This window comes from Scyliorhinus torazame, chromosome 1, assembly GCF_047496885.1.
Source record: "Scyliorhinus torazame isolate Kashiwa2021f chromosome 1, sScyTor2.1, whole genome shotgun sequence".
NCBI lineage: Eukaryota > Metazoa > Chordata > Chondrichthyes > Carcharhiniformes > Scyliorhinidae > Scyliorhinus > Scyliorhinus torazame.
The window spans coordinates 396,257,591-396,279,808 of record NC_092707.1 but is presented as its reverse complement, the minus strand read 5'-3'; the positions used below and the strand labels follow the sequence as shown (position 1 = coordinate 396,279,808).

At 50.1% G+C, this 22,218-nt stretch overlaps 1 protein-coding gene across 1 annotated transcript in view; it reads right to left on the bottom strand.

The window, feature by feature from the left end:
• Window positions 1–22,218, bottom strand: part of arfgef3 (ARFGEF family member 3) — a 363,850-nt gene that overhangs the window by 321,828 nt on the left and 19,804 nt on the right. The window contains exon 3 of the mRNA XM_072513502.1: window positions 13,274–13,355. Within this exon, the coding sequence (XP_072369603.1) occupies window positions 13,274–13,355 (82 nt within the window). The remainder of the gene's footprint in view (window positions 1–13,273; window positions 13,356–22,218) is intronic.

Genomic DNA, 22,218 nt, shown 5'->3' with positions numbered 1-22,218 from the left:
TGAGGCTGTTTTCGTTAGAGAAAAGAAGGTTAAGAGGTGACCTAATTGAGGCATACAAGATGATCAGAGGATTAGATAGGGTGGACAGTGAGAGCCTTTTTCCTTGGATGGTGATGGCTAGCACGAGAGGACATAGCTTTAAATTGAGGGGAGATAGATATAGGACAGATGTCAGAGGTAGGTTCTTTACTCAGAGAGTAGTAAGGGCGTGGAATGCCCTGCCTGCAACAGTGGTGGACTCGCCAATATTAAGGGCATTTAAATGGCATTGGATAAACATATGGGGCGTCATTCTCCGACCCCCCGCCGGGTTGGAGAATCGCCGGGGGCTGGCGTGAATCCCGCCCCCGCCGGTTGCCGAAGTCTCCGGCACCGGATATTCGGCGGGGGCGGGAATCGGGCCGCGCCGGTTGGCGGGACCCCCCGCTCGATTCTCCGGCCCGGATGGGCTGAAGGCCCGCCGATAAATTGCCTGTCCCGCCGGTGTGGATTAAACCACCTTTTGAACGGCGGGACAAGGCGGTGTGGGCGGGCTCCGGGGTCCTGGGGGGGGGCGCGGGGCGATCTGGCCCCGGGGGGTGCCCCCACGGTGGCCTGGCCCGCGATCGGGGCCCACCGATCCGCGGGCGGGCCTGTGCCGTGGGGGCACTCTTTCCCTTCCGCCTCCGCCACGGTCTCCACCATGGCAGAGGGGGAAGAGACTCCCTCCACTGCGCATGCGTGGGAAACTGTCAGCGGCCGCTGACGCTCCCGCGCATGCGCCGCCCGGGGATGTCATTTCCGCGCCAGCTGGCGGGGCAACAAAGGCCGTTTCCGCCAGCTGGCAGGGCGGAAATTCCTCCGGCGCCGGCCTAGCCCCTGAATGTTGGGGCTCGGTCCCCAAAGATGCGGAGCATTCCGCACCTTTGGGGCGGCGCGATGCCCGTCTGATTGGCGCCGTTTTGGGCGCCAGTCGGCGGACATCGCGCCGTTTCGGGAGAATTTCGCCCATGATGATAATGGAATAGTGTAGATGGGCTTTAGAGTGGTTTCACAGGTTGGCGCAACATTGAGGGCCGAAAGGCCTGTACTGCGCTGTAATGTTCTATGTTCAATAAGCCCCGATGGTAAATCTATAATAAGAACTAGGAAGCAAGTGTAGACTTCGTCCACTCCAAGTTTACTGTGTTCAGTAATCACTTCTCCCACAACAAAGCAGTGCCACCTGCATCCCCTTTATATATTGGTGCAGTCTATCAAACAATAAGTGCATTCTATTAAACAATTAAAACCCCCAATTCCAACTTAGGTGCTGGGAACTTTAATCGTTTCCTAACATTCCCACCTGAGGTTTTTTTTCCATCCATTTTTAAAAAAATATTTTTCTTTAAGAAATCTTTCATAGATAACAAAATAATACCACACTGTACAACAAATACATAAAGGTACAATGCAAGAATAGCACGATCAATACTTAACAACTCCACTGAACCCAACCCTTCAACATGTAACTAAAATCTAAAACTCGCCCCTAACAGCTGACGGTGATTAACTCTCTGAAATGAAATGAATGGCTGTCATCTCGAGTAGAACCCTTCTACTGACCCTCTGCTGGTGTACTTGACATTCTCTAGATATAGGAACTCCATTAGGTGACCCAAACAGGCTGAGACACTGGACAGAGTAGGAGATCTCCACCCAAGGAGAACTTGCCTCCGGGCTATCAACAAGGCAAAGGTGAGGACATCGGCCTTCAACCCCGTCTGGAGCACCAAGGAATCCGAAACCCCAAAATGGCCACCAGAGGACTAGGCTCCAGCTCAATATCAAGAATCCATGACTTGGTGTTAAAGAAGGAGACCCAGAAGCTTAACCGTTTAGGACACGACCAGAACATTTGGGTATGATTCGCTGGCCCCCCAGGAACAACATTCACACCTGAGAAAGAAACACCCATCCTTGTCTTGGTCACATGTGTCCTGAGTACCACCTTGAACCTGATCAAGCTGAGCCTAGGACATGACAAGGTGGAGTTGACCCTGTGAACAGCCTCACTCCACAACCCCCCCCACCCCCATCAAAAACCGGACCCAGTTCACCCTCCCACTTCCTCTTCACTTCACCTAACGGAGCCTGCTCCGCGAACAGGACCTGCCCACGAATGTCCGAAATCTTCTCCTCACCCAACTCGGCCAGAGCAAGGATCCTATTCAAGAGGGAGGGCGAGAGTGTCAGGGGAAATGAAGAAATCTCCTTACACTAGAAATCGTGAACCTGGAAATACCTGAATAAATTAGTCCTCGGGAGTTGGAATTTGTCCAATAGTTCCTCAAAATCGACAGACCTACCCTCCACAAACAGGTCCCCAAACTTCTCCAGACCCACTTTCTCCCCCCCCCCCCCCCCCCCCCCCGCCCCCCCATCCCATAAACTGAACTTCGAGTCTAAGCCCGCTGGCGCAAAGAGATGATTCCTACAAATATGGGCTTACAACGACATGGAGCTGAGCTTGAAATTTCGTCGAAACTGCCTCCAAATCCTCAGAGTGGCTCCACTACCGGACCCGAGGTACATTATGCAGGGAAAACAGAAGCGAGACAGTTACCAAAGCCTCCAGGCTAGAACCACTACAAGAGCCGCCTACAGCTGCCCCCATATGGGATTCGGCATACGACAATACCGTGTCAATATTGGCTTCCCAGTAATAAATTAACAAATTGGGTCAGGGTAAGGCCCCCCCCCCCGACTGTCTCTCTCTTTCTGAAGAAACTCCCTCCGAATCCTTGGGGTCTGGCCCGCCCAAATGAAGGAAGCTATCAATTTGCTGACTCTAGCAAAGAAAGATTTGGGGATACCCTGAAAAAGAAATAAAAATATTGGGAGGACAACTACCATCTGAACCCCACCCGCCAAGGACAGGGGGAGGTTATCCCACTTCTGCAAGTCAGATTTAACCCCATTCACCAGACTAGCATAATTTAATTTGTGAAGCGAGGCCCAATTGTGGACCACCCGGATTCCCAGATAACGAAAGCTAGATCTGGCAAGGCGAAAGGCAACATCCCGGGATAGGCTCCCCTCCCTGAGGGGGTTAGCCGGAAAATGTTCGCTCTTATCCAAATTCAAATCATACCCAGTTCATCTGCCTATAAAGACCCCCTATGCCCCCTCCCTCACCATTTTATTCCCCTCCACTCAGTGGAATATCTTGATGTTCTGGTCAGCAGTTTGATTGCCAAAGCAAACTTAGAACATACAGTGCAGAAGGAGGCCATTCGGCCCATTGAGTCTGCACCGATCCACTTAAGACCTCACTTCCACCCTATCTCCGTAACCCAATAACCCCTCCTAACCTTTTTGGACACTAAGGGCAATTTAGCATGGCCAATCCACCTAACCTGCACATCTTTGGACTGTGGGAGGAAACCGGAGCACCCGGAGGAAACCCACGCAGACACGTGGGGAGAACATGCAGACTCCGCACAGACAGTGACCCAGCGGGGGAATCGAACCTGGGACCCTGGCGCAGTGAAGCAACAGTACTATCCACTTGTGCTACCGTGCTGCCCAAACAGAAGCAGAGACAATGGACAACCCTGCCTCAAACCCTAATCAATTGAAAGAAACCCAAGCTCAAGGGCATTTGTGCGAACACTTGCATTGGGAGCCCCATACAGAAGCCTAATCCAAGATATCAACTTTGGCCCGAAACCGAACCTCCCAAGAATCTCAAGTAGACCTATCAAATTCTTTAACCACCTTAAAGGCCGCAACTATATCATACTTAATCTTCTATATTCAAGGAAATATGAGCCTCGCATATGTAAGTTGGAATTGCAGGGAAGAATGGCAATGTGGTAAAGTCACTGGACTAGTAATGACAAGCCCAGGCTAATGCTCTGGGGATGTGGGTTCAAATCTTAGGGCAGCACGGTCGCATTGTGGATAGCACAATTGCTTCACAGCTCCAGGGTCCCAGGTTCGATTCCCGGCTTGGGTCACTGTCTGTGCGGAGTCTGCACATCCTCCCCGTGTGTGCGTGGGTTTCCTCCGGGTGCTCCGGTTTCCTCCCACAGTCCAAAGATGTGCAGGTTAGGTGGGTTGGCCATGCTAAATTGCCCTTAGTGTCCAAAATTGCCCTTAATGTTGGATGGGGTTACTGGGTTAGAGGGATAGGGTGGAGGTGTGGACCTTGGGTAGGGTGCTCTTTCCAAGAGCCGGTGCAGACTCGATGGGCCGAATGGCCTCCTTCTGCACTGCAAATTCTATGATATGTAACCTGACCTTCTAATTTAACTATTTGTAGACCACATTGCAATTAAGCCAAAGGCAAGAAATTATTTCAGAAGATTTATGAACCAATCCAGGTGAATGCTCTTCCCAAGCAGATTAATGACTCTATTTTTCCCCAATCATTGGACCATTTCTTTCTCTCTGATTTGATTTAATTTGATTTATTATTGTCACATGTATTAGTATACAGTGAAAAGTGTTGTTTCTTGCATACTGTACAAACAATGCATACCGTACATAGGGAAGGAAGGGGAGACTGCAGAATATAATGTTACAGTTATAGCAAGGTGTAGGGAAAAGATCAACTTAATACAAGGTAGGTCCATTCAAAAGTCTGATAGCAGTAGGGAAGAAGCTGTTCTTGAGTCCGTTGATACGTGACCTCAAACATTGGTATCTTTTTCCTGATGAAAGAAGGTGGAAGAGAGTATATCCGGGGTGCGTGGGGTCCTTAATAATGCTGGCTGCCTTTCCGAGGCAGCGGGAATTGTAGACAGAGTCAATGGATGGGACGCTGGTTTGCGTGATGGATTGGGCTACATTCACGACCTTTTGTAGTTTCTTGCGGTCTTGGGCAGAGCAGGCTCCATACCAAGCGGTGATACAACCAGAAAGAATGCTTTTTGTGGTGCATCTGTAGAAGTTGGTGAGGGTCGTAGCTGACATGCCAAATTTCCTTCGTCTTCTGAGAAAGTAGTCGTTGGTGGGCTTTCTTAACTATAGTGTCGGCATGGGGGGGACCAGGACAGGCTGTTGGTGATCTGTGCACCTAAAAGCTTGAAGCTCTCGACCCTTTCTACTTTGTTCCCATTGATGTAGACAGGGGCACTACGCTTCCTGAAGTCAATGACAATCTCCTTCGTTTTGTAGACATCGAGGGAGAGATTGTTGACGTCGCACCAGTTCACCAGATTCTCTATCTCATTCCTGTACTCTGCCTCGTCATTGTTTGAAATCCGACCCACTACGGTGGTGTCATCAGCAAATTTGAAAATCAAGTTGGAGGGGAATTTAGCCACACAGTCATAGGTTCTCTCACGGGTGGACTCAGTTCTCCATCAATCCCTAATATCAGATGCTTTTGTTCCCAATATCTCCAAAGAGATCTCTCCCAGTGAAATCCAAATTCTAACCCCAACCCAATTGAAATCCTAGAGAATTTGTTTGCCAATAATTCCAAAATTTCAAGAAGATCCCATTTCCAACCACCCCACATTACTGAAGACTGTTTCTCCCCATTTGGCAGAGTGACAGGGGACATTTTAGGTCATGTTAGAGATTATATCAGTTTGTGGAATTTGATGTTCTGTAATAAACCGTTTTTCAGTAGTGCAAGGTTCACTTCCTTTTCCAGAGGATTCACTTCTGTTAACGGAACTCTTCTGTTGTTTCTCGGTGGGACGTTTCCAATGATTTGTCACGGGACATGGTCGCTGCTGGCAAGGCCAGCATTTTTATTGCCCATCCTGAATTGCCCTCGGCGATACAGGGCACAGCTGCCTCACAGCACCAGGACGTGGGTGCGATTCTGGCCTCGGGTAACTGTTTGTGTGGAGTTTGCACGTTCTCCCCGTGTCTGCATGGGTTTCCTCCGGGTGCTCCGGTTTCCTCCCACAGTCCAAAGATGTGCAGGTTTGGAGGATTGACCATGATCAATGCGTGGGGTTACGGGGATAGGACGGGGAGGTAGGCTCGGGAGAGTGCTCTTTCGGAGGATTGGTGCAGGCTCGATGGGCCGAATGGCCACCATCTGCACTGTCAGGATTCTGTTCGATAAAGTGGTGCTGACCCACCTGCCTCTCGATCCAGGTGGTGTAGATACACTCACTGTAGGGAGGGAGTTTGACCCAGTTACAGTGAAGGAACGGTGACATATTTCCAAGTCAGGATCGTGTGTGACTTGGACCTGGACGTTCAGGGGATGGGGTTCCCAGGTATCTACTGCCCTTGACCTTCCAGGTAGTAGAGGCCGCGCGTTTGTAAGGTGCTGTCAAGGAGGCTTGGTGAGTTGCTGCTATGCATCTTGTAGATGGTACACACTGCTGCCACTGTGCGTCCGTGGTAGAGGGAGATGGTGTTGAATGAATGAATGAATGAATGAATGAAATTCGCTTATTGTCACAAGTAGGCTTCAAATGAAGTTACTGTGAAAAGCCCCTAGTCGCCACATTCCGGCGCCTGTTCGGGGAGGCTGTTACGGGAATCGAACCGTGCTGCTAGCCTGCCTTGGTCTGCTTTCAAAGCCAGCGATTTAGCCCTGTGCTAAACAGCCCCAGTTGGTGGTGGATGGGGTGCCAATCAAGCGGAGCTACTTTGTTCTGGATGATGTTGAGCTTCTTGAGTGTTGTTGGAGCTGCACCCATCCAGGCTAGTGGAGAATATTCCATTACACCTCTGGCTTGTGCCTTGTAGATAGTGGCCAGGCTCTGGGGAGTCAGGAGAATTCCCAGCCTGTAAATGTTTAAGGTATTTGGGAATATGCCAGGCCAAATCAGGTTTCTTGGAATGATTGAAGTTAGGTACAGTAAGTGGGACAGTGCGAGTTGGTAAAATAACACTGACAATATATTTCCCAGTGCAGAGGGGTAAAGTGCAGATGGCATTACCGTAGCTACTGCACAGTGGGTGGTCAGTACACCATGAATAGAAAACAAGGTGTGGACCTGGGACATAACACTGTCATTGTGTCGCGTACACCCTATATCACAGGGGAATCCCCTGACACTCGGGAATATAACCTTCTACTCTTTCAGTGGCAATAATAATAATGTATGGTCTCAAATCTTACGAGTGTTCTCCCACATAAGAACAGGAGTCAGCGATTCAGCCCGTCGAGCCAGCTCTATCACTCAATAACATCCTGCCAGATACAATTGTGGCCTTAACTCCACTTTCCTGTCAATCCACCCCTCCCCCATTACCTTGAGTCCCTTGTAGATCAAAAATCTGTCTAACTCAGCCATGAACATATTAAGTGACCCAGCCTCTACGCCAGTGTTCTTCCCGAACTTGTAAAACAAAAAGCTGCAACCATTTTTTTTAAAAAGCGGCCTCACTGTGCACGCGTGCCCGATCATCGCGCGCATGCGCATAGTTTTGTGCATGCGCGCCGATGATTTGCACGCATGCACAGTGCGACCGCATTTTTATTACATGTTCGCGGCCATTTTGAAGGCCGCTTGCAGCTGACGTTATTAACACCCGGCTGCTGCGGCTGTTGCGCGCAGATTTGCGCGATCGGGAGCGCCGCGACGGACGGCTCCGCGACCCCCCCCCCCCCCCCCCCGACACCCGCCCGCGACCCACCACGAGTGGCGCCCCCCCGGGTTTGACAATGCCTGCTCTACGCGATGATCTTGACCGTAGAAATAATTGGGCAAGGCGGGGATGAATGTCAGCAGTGGCCAAACTCACAGATACCCGCTCCCACATAGTGAGATGACAAGGCAGCATACTGTGCTGTGCTCCCATTCTCCCTCAATCACTTTGGCATTCATTGCTGGAGCCCCTCTACAACGGTCCCATTTTTGGGACGGAGCTAAGAAGCAACAAGGACTATTCCGGAAGGTTATCGAGTTGGAATTAATCACAAGGACAGTGCCCAATACAGGTGGGATTTATCATCCCTCAAGTGTGCTTTTGTTTGCTTGGTGTGATTTTAAATGTTTTCAACAATAAAGTAAAGGTGATGGAAATATAAATGGTCCATTAGTAACATTGGGCAACGCAATTGTCACCTTATCATTTTTACTCTGATTGCACGACTGATGTGATTTGATTAATTGGTTTATATGTAACGTCCTAGTTATTCACTGATGTTGTTACTTAACCCTCCGTGTAGCCTATTTTTATACTGAATGCTCAGATTTGCTTTAACGGCGGAATTTGTATCTAATTTCTAGTTGTAGATTTGTATGGAGAGAATTTGAACTTTTGCTTAATAAACTATGTAAGTATTGTTTTGCACGTACCGTGAACTTTGCTAATATTGTCTGCGTGAGCGCTGATGTGACAAACCCACCAACACCTGCTCGACCGCTGTAACCAAGGGAAACAGCTGCAGAAACTCCAAAAATAACAGCACCATCAACTGAGATTGCATTGTGAATAAAGTGATTTTGCTGATTAATTTTAATTGTGTATTGCCCGAAACCTGTTACAGAAAAAGCCTGGCTGTCACGGTGATCGATTACCTTGTCCAGCAGCACACTGGCTCGAATCTTTCACCTTTCAAATAAAAGTTTCAATGGGAATATTCACACGGTGGTTGTTGGCAGTAAATTGAGCTACGACAACAGGGCTCACAGGAAGAGGCAGAACCTAATAGAAGATAAACTTACTTAGACGCTCACAGGTTAGTCTGGGAGGGAGTGACAGGAATGGGTTAGTCTGGGAGGGAGTGACAGGAATGGGTTAGTCTGGGAGGGAGTGACAGGAATGGGTTAGTCTGGGAGGGACAGGAATGGGTTAGTCTGGGAGGGAGTGACAGGAATGGGTTAGTCTGGGAGGGAGTGACAGGAATGGGTTAGTCTGGGAGGGAGTGACAGGAATGGGTTAGTCTGGGAGGGAGTGACAGGAATGGGTTAGTCTGGGAGGGAGTGACAGGAATGGGTTAGTCTGGGAGGGACAGGAATGGGTTAGTCTGGGAGGGAGTGACAGGAATGGGTTAGTCTGGGAGGGAGTGACAGGAATGGGTTAGTCTGGGAGGGAGTGACAGGAATGGGTTAGTCTGGGAGGGGGTGACAGGAATGGGTTAGTCTGGGAGGGAGTGACAGGAATGGGTTAGTCTGGGAGTGACAGGAATGGGTTAGTCTGGGAGGGAGTGACAGGAATGGGTTAGTCTGGGAGGGAGTGACAGGAATGGGTTAGTCTGGGAGGGAGGGACAGGAATGGGTTAGTCTGGGAGGGAGTGACAGGAATGGGTTAGTCTGGGAGTGACAGGAATGGGTTAGTCTGGGAGGGAGTGACAGGAATGAGTTAGTCTGGGAGTGACAGGAATGGGTTAGTCTGGGAGGGACAGGAATGGGTTTGTCTGGGAGGGAGTGACAGGAATGGGTTAGTCTGGGAGGGAGTGACAGGAATGGGTTAGTCTGGGAGGGAGGGACAGGAATGGGTTAGTCTGGGAGTGACAGGAATGGGTTGGTCTGGGAGGGACAGGAATGGGTTAGTCTGGGAGGGAGTGACAGGAATGGGTTAGTCTGGGAGGGAGTGACAGGAATGAGTTAGTCTGGGAGTGACAGGAATGGGTTAGTCTGGGAGGGAGTGACAGGAATGGGTTAGTCTGGGAGGGAGTGACAGGAATGGGTTAGTCTGGGAGGGGGTGACAGGAATGGGTTAGTCTGGGAGGGAGTGACAGGAATGAGTTAGTCTGGGAGGGAGTGACAGGAATGGGTTAGTCTGGGGGGGGAGTGACAGGAATGGGTTAGTCTGGGAGGGAGTGACAGGAATGGGTTAGTCTGGGAGGGAGTGACAGGAATGAGTTAGTCTGGGAAGGACAGGAATGGGTTAGTCTGGGAAGGACAGGAATGGGTTAGTCTGGGAGGGAGTGACAGGAATGAGTTAGTCTGGGAGTGACAGGAATGGGTTAGTCTGGGAGGGAGTGACAGGAATGAGTTAGTCTGGGAGTGACAGGAATGGGTTAGTCTGGGAGGGAGTGACAGGAATGGGTTAGTCTGGGAGGGAGTGACAGGAATGGGTTAGTCTGGGAGGGAGTGACAGGAATGGGTTAGTCTGGGAGGGACAGGAATGGGTTAGTCTGGGAGGGAGTGACAGGAATGAGTTAGTCTGGGAGTGACAGGAATGGGTTAGTCTGGGAGGGACAGGAATGGGTTAGTCTGGGAAGGACAGGAATGGGTTAGTCTGGGAGGGAGTGACAGGAATGAGTTAGTCTGGGAGTGACAGGAATGGGTTAGTCTGGGAGGGAGTGACAGGAATGGGTTAGTCTGGGAGGGAGTGACAGGAATGAGTTAGTCTGGGAGTGACAGGAATGGGTTAGTCTGGGAGGGAGTGACAGGAATGGGTTAGTCTGGGAGGGAGTGACAGGAATGGGTTAGTCTGGGAGGGAGTGACAGGAATGGGTTAGTCTGGGAGGGAGTGACAGGAATGGGGTAGTCTGGGAGTGACAGGAATGGGTTAGTCTGGGAGGGAGTGACAGGAATGAGTTAGTCTGGGAGTGACAGGAATGGGTTAGTCTGGGAGGGACAGGAATGGGTTAGTCTGGGAGGGAGTGACAGGAATGAGTTAGTCTGGGAGTGACAGGAATGGGTTAGTCTGGGAGGGACAGGAATGGGTTAGTCTGGGGGGGACAGGAATGGGTTAGTCTGGGAGGGGATGTCAGAAATGGGAGCAGGACCTCGGGCAGTGTGGACCAGGGAGTCGAAGTATTAAGGCTTGTTGTAAAGTGTTCTGTGTCTGTTACTTAACTGCTTTATTTTACAGCGAAAGAGATCATAGGCGAGGACAAGCAGAAGATACTTCTGACAGTTTGAGGGCTCCAAACATAAAAGGGGGCAATTTTATTAATGGCTGCAAAGTCCCATAGCGAGCGCGTTAAGTGGCGTGCTTCCAGCGACGAGAAACACAAGGCTGTGAAGCGCGACTCCCGTTTGATAAGGGGCCTCAACGGGGAATGCACGGCCAAGGCCGCTCACAGCCCAGTGTAGTACACTGGAGAGCTCTGCTCGTCAGAGCTCCTTATTGTAGTGAGAGGTCAGGGGCGGGATTCTCCCAACGAGAGTCTAAGTGCCAACACCAGAGTAAAAACCAGAGTGTTTTACTCCGGCGTTAGCGCCCGTTCCCAGACCCCTATTCTCCCCCCTCCGTGGGGCTAGCAGGGGCGTCGTGCAATTTACGTAAAAGACGCGGCGCCTTGGGTCCTGCGCATGCACAGTTGGGCCGGTGCCAACTAGCGCATGCGCGGTGGCCGTCCTCTCCCAGGCCGCCCCGCACAAACATGGCGGATGGATCCAGGCTTGCCGGCGGAAGAAAGGAGGCCCACCGACAGAGAGGCCGGCCCGCCGATCGGTTGGTCCCGATCGCTAACCAGGCCACTCCGGAGGGCCTCCCCGGGGTTGGAACCCCCCCTCCACAGGCCGGTCCCAGCCCTTGGAGCCCCAGGTGCCGCCGGCCCGACAGCAGGTCAGAACGGCGCCGGCAGGACTGTCATTTTTTTCGCCAGCCGCTCAGCCCCTCCGGGCCGGAGAATCGCCGCTCGCCGTTTGCGCCGATTCTCCGAGCGGCCCAGCGCGATTCGCGCGGCGCTGGTTTCGGGGGGGGTGGGAGAATCGCATGCGGGGGTCGGGGTGGCGTGGCGCGATTCCCCCCCCCCCCGGCGTGGAGGGGGGGAGAATCCCACCCCAGGACTCTATTTCTGAAGCCCCCGAAGCGACCCTCGCCCATGATCCATCAAGCTTGCACCCTCTGAAAGAGCACCCTACTGTGGCCCACTCCCCCACCCTATCTCTTGAATCCAGTAATCCCACCTGACCTGCACACCAGCACAATTATTATTATTCCATCTTTCGACACTAAGGAGCAATTTAGCGTGGCCAATCCACCTAACCCGCACATCTTTGGACTTAGAACATAGAAGAACATAGAACAGTACAGCACAGTACAGGACCTTCGGCCCACGATGTTGTGCCAACCATTTATCCTAATCTATGGTATAGAACAGTACAACACAGGGCTTGTGGGAGGAAACCGGAGCACCCGGAGGAAACCCACACAGACACGGGGAGAAAGTGCAAACTCCGCACAGGCTGTGACCCAAGACCGGAATCGAACCTCTGTCCCTGGCACAGTGAGGCAGCAGTGTTAACCATTGTGCCACCATGCATCATGATTCTGTGGGGATCACGAATGGTTGCTCCGCCTCCTTCAAGAGCTACATAGCGCCCACCTATAGATGAAGACGCTGGCATGCAGCTACATCTGGTGGTCAGGCACAGAAAACGGCATCGAAGAACTGGTGCAACAGTGCCAAATGCTGCACTCCTTGCTGCGGGCCGCCACTCTTCACCCTCGGGAATGGCCAGGTTGCCTCGGCCCGGGTCCACGTTGACGAAGTGGGCCCTTAAATGGGTCAAATGTTTTCAGTCCTGGTGGATGCCCACTCTAAAATCAGTTCCAGAGATGGGAACCGCTACCTTGGCAGCCACAGTGGATGCCTTGTGTTGAGTGTCTGCCGTTCATTGGCTTCCCGAATCAATCATTTAGGAGAACGGCTCCCCCTTTCCTGGCGCTGATTTCCAGGTTTTTGTACAAGTGAATGCACAACACACCCGGGGATAGCCCCCTACCACCCAGCGTCAAACAGCTTGGCTGAGAGGGCCAAAGACTTTCAAGAGCGCAATGAGAAAGGAATCGGATAAACCACTTCACCACCAGTTGGCTCATGCTCAGTTTGTATTCCAGATTTTCAGTTTCAGTTATCGGCATAGAGATTTACAGCACAAACAGAGGCTGTTCGGCCCATCGTGGATAGGCCATCATACACCTATCCATTCTAATCCCATTTTCCAACACTTGCTCCGTGGCCTTGGATGCTGTGACATTTCAAATGCTCATCTAAATGTGTCTCAAGTGTTGTGAGAGTTCCTGTTTCAGGCAGTAAGTTCCAAATTCCCACTACACTCTGGGTGAAAAGACTTTTCTTCACAGTCCCTCTAAATCTCCTGCCCCTTACCGTAAATCTATCTTCCCTGGTTACTGACCCCTCTACTAAGGGGAAATGTTCCTTCCTATCCGGCCGATCTATGTCACTCATAATTTTGTACACCTCGATCAGGTTCGCCCCTCAACCTTTTCTGCTACAGGGCAAACAACCCCAGCCTATCCAGTCCCTCTTGGTAGCTGAAACGCTCCAGTCCAGGCACCACCCTGGTGAATCACCTCTGCACCCTCTCTAATTTTGCCTTTGCACTCTTCCCAATGTGGTTTTAAAACTCCCTTTGCAAACCAAAGATGTGACTCCTCTTTAACATGAAGCAACAGTACCAACCTGCATTCCAGCTAACGCATGCTGGGCTAGTTTGACGTTCTTCGATTCCAGAGCAAGCTTCAGGGGAAGCAGGCATCGCTCCCTGATAGGAAGACACAAGGGAAACAAGTCAAATACTTTCAATAGTCCAGTGAAGCAGAAAGCAATATTTACATTTATGTAGTATTTTTCTCCACCTCGGGAAGTGGGATCTTCACGCAGGAAGTGTGGTCGCTGCAGTAATGTAGGAAATGTGGCAGCCTACGTGTGCACAGCAAGATCCCGCAAACAGCGATCGATATTGGTCAGCACTCCAGGGGTAGTATCCCCGACCTCTGCAACATTGCCTCACGCGCTCTCTGGCATCCGCCAGGGCCTCGTCTCAAAGACGGCACCTCTTGGCAGTGCAGCACATCCTCAGCACTGCACTGGAGCTCCAGCACGGATGCTACGCTCATCCCTGGACTGGGGCTGAGAAGGTGGGGGTGCTTCTAACTGAGCCACAGCTGGGGCAGGTTTGTCCCCCGGCACGGAATATGGACCAAGGAACTGAAATAAGGTGTAATAGCACGTGTGCCCATCAGAGGGAGCTAGTCATTGAGGAATTGTCGATCAGTTGAACTCTTGGCTTACGAGATAGTCAAAGTGTTTCTTTCATCTTGCACTTAATACAAAATCTGATTTTGGAAAATCAAAATCAACCGAATATTCTGCCAAGTGACTCTGCAGGTCACGAGGAGAAGTCTCCTGGTTTGTATCTGGTTTATATTGGTGCATTGCTGTTATTACGTAACATATTTTCCTTCCATGACCTGTCTCCATCTCAGTCCCCACCTCCAGGCCCATACCTCTCTGAAACCTCAATGCCCCCCCCCCGCCCTCCAATTCTGGCCTCTGACGGGACCCTCATTTCCATCGCTCCAACGTTGCTGGCCGTGCCAATGGCTCCCTGGGCCCCAGAATTCCCTCTCTAAACCTCCCTGTCTCGCTCTCTCCTCCTTACAGCTTAATTCATCACCGGTGTGGGAATGTTATTGGGTGAAGCTTCTGGGAAGGACCTTGGGACATTTTCCAACACTGAATGCACATTATAAGCACTAAGAGGTTGTTACTTTGTGTGGGCAATTTCAAAATTACGCAACCTCTGTTTTCTTCATGGGATGTGGGCGTGGCTGGCAAGGCCAGGGATGTTGCCCATCCCTAATTGCCCTTGAACTTGCTCGGTCCTTTCAGAGGGCGGTTAAGACTCAACCACATTGCTGTGGCAAGGTGGCGCAATGGTTAGCACTGCTGCCTCACAGCACCAGGGACCCGGGTTCGATTCCGACCTCGGGTGACTGTGCGGAGTCTGCACGTTCTCCCCGTCTCTGCGTGGGTTTCCTCCGGGTGCTCCCGTTTCCTCCCACAGCCCGAAGATGTGCGAGTTAGGTGGATTGGCCATGCTCGCTTCCCATTAGGGTGAGGTTGCAGGGCGGGGACTAAGGCCTAGGTAGGGTGGTCTTTGAAAGGGTCGGTGCAGACTCGATGGGTCGAATGGCCTCTTTCTGTAATGTAGGGATTCTATGATTCTGTGGATCTGGAGTCACATGTAGGCCAGACCAGGTAAGGGTGGCAGATTTTGTTCCCTAAAGGTCATTAGTGAACCAGATGGGTTTTTATGACAATCAATGATAGTTGGCATGGTTACCACTGTCTTGCTTTCTATTCCAGATTTATGAACTGAATTTTAAATTCCACCAGCTGATGTGGTGCGATTTGAACCTGGACCTGGACCTCTGGATTACAGGTCCAGTAACTCATTTCCTGACTCCCCAAAACCTGTCCACCATCTAATAGGCACAAGTCAGGAGCGTAATGGAATACTCGAGTGCAACTCCAACAACACTCAAGAAGCTCGACACCATCCAGAACAAAGCAGCCCGCTGGATTAAGACCCCATCCACCACCTTCAACATTCACTCATTTCACCACAAGCACACAGAGGCAGCAGTATGTACCATCTACAAGATGCACTGTAGCAACCCACCAAGGATCCTTCAACAGGACCAGAAACCCATGACCACTACCAGCTAGATGGACAAGGGCAGCAGATACCTGGGAACGCCACCGCATGCAAGCTTTCCTTCAGGTCACTCACCATCCTGACTTGGAACCATATTGTTGTTCCTGCACTGTCACTGGGTCAAAGCCCTTGAACCTGCTCCCTAACAGCATTGTGGATGCACCTACATCACATGGACTGCAGCGGTTCAAGAAGCCAGTTCATCACTGTGATGATTATGCACAAGCAATCATGTATATAATGATGTATATCATTAAGGGCAGCACAGTAGCACAGTGGTTAATACTGTCGCTTCACAGCTCCAGGGTCCCAGGCTCGATTCCCGACTTGGGTTACTGTCTGTGCGGAGTCTGCACGTTCTCCCCGTGTCTGCGTGGGTTTCCTCTGGGTGCTCCGGTTTCCTCCTACAGTCCAAAGACGTGTAGGTTAGGTGGATTGGCCATCTAAATTGCCCCTAGTATCTAAAGGGGTTGCTGGGTTACGGGTATGGGGCGGAGGTGTGTGCTTAAGTGGGGTGTTTTTTCCAAGGGCTGGTGCAGACTCAATGGGCCGAATGGCCTTCTTCTGCACTGTAAATTCTATGTCTATGTCTATGCAAATGACCTCCTACCACGTGACTCTGTACCTCGAGGAGTTGGGAGTTAGTTGTGTTAGTGGATAGTCATACGAGCAGTAGCTCGAGGATAATTTATCAGTATTAGTAGTTTGTAATGTATTTCTTATGGTTATCTTTAACATGCATTTATTTTATAACAAAATACTTTTACAAGTCAAGAACTATACGTTCTATAATGCATCTTTCCTACCAGCCAAGCACCAGAACATAACAACCACCACCTTCTCAAGGGCAATTAGGGATGGGCAACAAATGCTGGCCCCGCCTGCGATGCCCGCATCCCAAGAATTCAGAAAAAAATGAAGCCTGTTCCTGGTCCTTTGCTGGCATCATGATTGTAGCCAGTTCCTCGAATGTTTGGGAAAGACATTCCGGCCTTCCCTCCACACGACAGCACAGCTGAGCTGCGTTCTCCCCGTGTCTGCGTGGGTTCCCTCCGGGTGCTCCGGTTTCCTCCCACAAGTCCCAAAAGACATGCTGTTAGGTGAATTGGACATTCTGAATTCTCCCTCTGTGTCCCCGAACAGGTGCCGGAATGTGGCGACTAGGGGATTTTCACAGTAACCTCATTGCAGTGTTAATGTAAGCCAACTTGTGGCAATATAAAGATTATTATCGATTATTATAATTGCCCCCTGAGAAGGTGGTGGTGAGCTGCCTTCTTGAACCGCTGCAGTCCAGGTGGTGTAGGTACACCCACAATGCTGTTAGGGTGTGAGTTCCAGGATTTTGACCCAGCGACAGTGAAGGAGCAAGGCTATATTTTCAAGTCAGGGCAGTGAGTGACTAGGAGGGGAACCTCCAGGTGGTGGGGTTCCCAAGCATCTGCTGCCCTTGTCCTTCTAGCGGTCGTGGTTTTGGGAGGTGCTGCCTAAGGGGCCTTGGTGAATTCCGCAGTGCATCTTGCAGATGGTACATATTGTTACCACTATTCGTTGGTGGTGGAGCGAGTGAACATAGAACATAGAACATTACAGCGCAGTACAGGCCCTTCGGCCCTCGATGTTGCGCCGACCTGTGAAACCACTCTAAAACCCATCTACACTTTTCCCTTATCGTCCATATGTCTATCCAATGACCATTAGAATGCCCTTAGTGTTGGCGAGTCCACTACTGTTGCAGGCAGGGCATTCCACGCCCTTCCTACTCTCTGAGTAAAGAACCTACCTCTGACATCTGACCTCTATCTATCTCCCCTCAATTTAAAGCTATGTCCCCTCGTGCTTGACATCACCATCCGAGGAAGAAGGCTCTCACTGTCCACCCTATCTAATCCTCTGATCACCTTGTATGCCTCAATTAAGTCACCTCTTAACCTTCTACTCTCTAACGAAAACAGCCTCCAGTCTCTCAGCCTTCCCTCATAAGATCTTCCCTCCATACCAGGCAACATTCTGGTAAATCTCCTCTGCACCCTTTCCAATGCTTTCACATCCTTCCTGTAATGCGGCGACCAGAATTGCACGCAATACTCCAAATGCGGCCGGACCAGAGTTTTGTACAGCTGCTACATGACCTCATGGCTCCAAAACTCAATCCCTCTACCAATAAAAGCTAACACAAAGCTAACAAAAAGCGCGGGAGCTGCGAGTCAGAGCGGAGATTTAAAAAGATCGCGGCCTAGTTTCGGGAGCCGTTCGGAGGAGGAGGAGCAGTCTCTGTCAGGGAGAGAACCTGAGAACATCTAAGACACTCAGAAGGTAAGAAGGTAGGTAAGTGATTTTTACTCATTTTTACTTTCATACCTTTTTCAAATTGTGTGTGTCGGGGGGAAACTGAAGTGACATCACAGAAAAGCTGTGACCTGAGTGGCTGGTTGGGAATCTACACTAAATTTAAAAATTAAGCATTGGTAACTAATTAAACATAATTACTTAATTATAATTTAGAGGGGTATCTAAGCCAGAGATCGGAGAGTACTATATTTAGCTTTCACATTTATATTAGAAATCTAGTGCTAGGAAACAGATAGTTAACAGTAACTTAAAAAAAAACATTTTAACTTTTAATTTTAATTAATTGACGCAATGTCAGTTAGAGGGGTGCAGTGCTCTGACTGTGAGATGTGGCAGGTCCGGGAGGCTTCCAGCGTCCCGGATGGCTTCATCTGCAGAAAGTGCACCCAACTGGAGCTCCTCACAGACCGCATGGTTCGGTTGGAGCAGCAATTGGATGCACTTAGGAGCATGCAGGTGGCGGAAAGCGTCATAGATTGCAGTTATATAAATGTGGTCACACCCAAGGTGCAGGCAGAGAAATGGGTGACCACCAGAAAGGGAAGGCAGTCAGTGCAGGAATCCCCTGTGGTTGTCCCCCTCTCGAACAGGTATACCCCTTTGGATAATGTCGGGGGGGATAGCCTATCAGGGGAAAACAGCAGCAGCCAGAGCAGTGGCACCACGGCTGGCTCTGATGTTCAGAAGGGAGGGTCAAAGCGCAGAAGAGCAATAGTAATAGGGGACTCTATAGTCAGGGGCACAGATAGGCGCTTCTGTGGACGTGAAAGAGACTCCAGGATGGCATGTTGCCTCCCTGGTGCCAGGGTCCAGGATGTCTCCGAACGGGTAGAGGGCATCCTGAAGGGAGAGGGCAAACAGGCAGAAGTCGTTGTACATATTGGTACTAACGACATAGGCAGGAAGGGGCATGAGGTCCTGCAGCAGGAGTTCAGGGAGCTAGGCAGAAAGTTAAAAGACAGGACCTCGAGGGTTGTAATCTCGGGATTACTCCCTGTGCCACGTGCCAGTGAGGCTAGAAATAGGAAGATAGAGCAGCTAAACACGTGGCTAAACAGCTGGTGTAGGAGGGAGGGTTTCCGTTATCTGGATCACTGGGAGCTCTTCCGGGGCAGGTGTGACCGAGACAAGAAGGACGGGTTGCATCTAAACTGGAGAGGCATAAATATCCTGGCCGCGAGGTTTGCTAGTGTCACACGGGAGGGTTTAAACTAGTATGGCAGGGGGGTGGGCATGGGAGCAATAGGTCAGAAGGTGAGAGCATTGAGGGAGAACTAGGGAATAGGGACAGTGGGGCTCTGAGGCAGAGCAGACAGGGAGAAGTTGCTGAACACAGCGGGTCTGGTGGCCTGAAGTGCATATGTTTTAATGCAAGAAGTATTACGGGTAAGGCAGATGAACTTAGAGCTTGGATTAGTACTTGGAACTATGATGTTGTTGCCATTACAGAGACCTGGTTGAGGGAAGGGCAGGATTAGCAGCTAAACATTCCAGGATTTAGATGTTTCAGGCGGGATAGAGGGGGATGTAAAAGGGGTGGCGGAGTTGCGCTACTGGTTAGGGAGAATATCACAGCTGTACTGCGGGAGGACACCTCAGAGGGCAGTGAGGCTATATGGGTAGAGATCAGGAATAAGAAGGGTGCAGTCACAATGTTGGGGGTTTACTACAGGCCTGCCAACAGCCAGCGGGAGATAGAGAAGCAGATAGGTAGACAGATTTTGGAAAAGAGTAAAAACAACAGGGTTGTGGTGATGGGAGACTTCAACTTCCCCAATATTGACTGGGACTCACTTAGTGCCAGGGGCTTAGATGGGGCGGAGTTTGTAAGGAGCATCCAGGAGGGCTTCTTAAAACAATATGTAGACAGTCCAACTAGGGAAGGGGCGGTACTGGACCTGGTATTGGGGAATGAGCCCGGCCAGGTGGTAGAAGTTTCAGTAGGGGAGCATTTCGGGAACAGTGACCACAATTCAGTAAGTTTTAAAGTGCTGGTGGACAAGGATAAGAGTGGTCCTAGGATAAATGTGCTAAATTGGGGGAAGGCTAATTATAACAATATTAGGCGGGAACTGAAGAACATAGATTGGGGGCGGATGTTTGAGGGCAAATCAACATCTGACATGTGGGAGGCTTTCAAGTGTCAGTTGAAAGGAATTCAGGACCGGCATGTTCCTGTGAGGAAGAAGGATAAATACGGCAATTTTCGGGTACCTTGGATAATGAGAGATATTGTATGCCTCGTCAAAAAGAAAAAGGAGGCATTTGTCAGGGCTAAAAGGCTGGGAACAGATGAAGCCTGTGTGGAATATAAGGAAAGTAGGAAGGAACTTAAGCAAGGAGTCAGGAGGGCTAGGAGGGGTCACGAAAACTCATTGGCAAATAGGGTTAAGGAAAATCCCAAGGCTTTTTACACGTACATAAAAAGCAAGAGGGTAGCCAGGGAAAGGGTTGGCCCACTGAAGGATAGGCAAGGGAATCTATGTGTGGAGCCAGAGGAAATGGGAGAGGTACTAAATGAATACTTTGCATCAGTATTCACCAAAGAGAAGAAATTGGTAGATGTTGAGTCTGGAGAAGGGTGTGTAGATAGCCTGGGTCACATTGAGATCCAAAAAGACGAGGAGTTGGGTGTCTTAAAAAATATTAAGGTAGATAAGTCCCCAGGGCCTGATGGGATCTACCCCAGAATACTGAAGGAGGCTGGAGAGGAAATTGCTGAGGCCTTGACAGAAATCTTTGGATCCTCACTGTCTTCAGGTGATGTCCTGGAGGACTGGAGAATAGCTAATGTTGTTCCTCTGTTTAAGAAGGGTAGCAAGGATAATCCAGGGAACTATAGACCGGTGAGCCTTACTTCAGTGGTAGGGAAATTACTGGAGAGAATTCTTCGAGACAGGATCTACTCCCATTTGGAAGCAAATGGACGTATTAGTGAGAGGCAGCATGGTTTTGTGAAGGGGCGGTCGTGTCTCACTAACTTGATAGAGTTTTTCGAGGAGGTCACAAAGATGATTGATGCAGGTAGGGCAGTCGATGTTGTCTATATGGACTTCAGTAAGGCCTTTGACAAGGTCCCTCATGGTAGACTAGTACAAAAGGTGAAGTCACACGAGATCAGGGGTGAGCTGGCAAGGTGGATACAGAACTGGCTAGGTCATAGAAGGCAGAGAGTAGCAATGGAAGGATGCTTTTCTAATTGGAGGGCTGTGACCAGTGGTGTTCCACAGGGATCAGTGCTGGGACCTTTGCTGTTTGTAGTATATATAAATGATTTGGAGGAAAATGTAACTGGTCTGATTAGTAAGTTTACAGACGACACAAAGGTTGGTGGAATTGCGGATAGCAATGAGGACTGTCGGAGGATACAGCAGGATTTGGATTGTTTGGAGACTTGGGCGGAAGAGATGGCAGATGGAGTTTAATCCGGACAAATGTGAGGTAATGCATTTTGGAAGGTCTAATGAAGGTAGGGAATATACAGTGAATGGTAGAACCCTCAAGAGTATTGAAAGTCAAAGAGATCTAGGAGTACAGGTCCACAGGTCACTGAAAGGGGCAACACAGGTGGAGAAGGTAGTCAAGAAGGCATACGGCATGCTTGCCTTCATTGGCCGGGGCATTGAGTATAAGGATTGGCAAGTCATGTTGCAGCTGTATAGAACCTTAGTTAGGCCACACTTGGAGTATAGTGTTCAATTCTGGTCGCCACACTACCAGAAGGATGTGGAGGCTTTAGAGAGGGTGCAGAAGAGATTTACCAGAATGTTGCCTGGTATGGAGGGCATTAGCTATGAGGAGCGGTTGAATAAACTCGGTTTGTTCTCACTGGAACGAAGGAGGTTGAGGGGCGGCCTGATAGAGGTCTACAAAATTATGAGGGGCATAGACAGAGTGGATAGTCAGAGGCTTTTCCCCGGGGTAGAGGGGTCAATTACTAGGGGGCATAGGTTTAAGGTGAGAGGGGCAAGGTTTAGAGTAGATGTACGAGGCAAGTTTTTTTACACAGAGGGTAGTGGGTGCCTGGAACTCGCTACCGGAGGAGGTGGTGGAAGCAGGGACGATAGTGACATTTAAGGGGCATCTTGACAAATATATGAATAGGATGGGAATAGAGGGATAGGGACCCAGGAAGTGTAGAAGATTGTAGTTTAGTCGGGCAGCATGGTCGGCACGGGCTTGGAGGGCCGAAAGGCCTGTTCCTGTGCTGTACATTTCTTTGTTCTTTGTTCACCGTATGCCTTCTTAACAACCCTCTCAACCTGGGTGGCAACTTTCAGGGTTCTATGTACATGGACACCGAGATCTCTCTGCTCATCCACACTGCCAAGAATCTTACCATTAGCCCAGTACTCTGTCTTCCTGTTATTCCTTCCAAAATGAATCACCTCACACTTTTCTGCATTAAACTCCATTTGTCACCTCCCAGCCCAGCTCTGCAGCTTATCTATGTCCCTCTGTAACTTGTAACATCCTTCCGCACTGTCCACAACTCCACTGACTTTAGTGTCATCTGCAAATTTACTCACCCATCCTTCTATGCCCTCCTCCA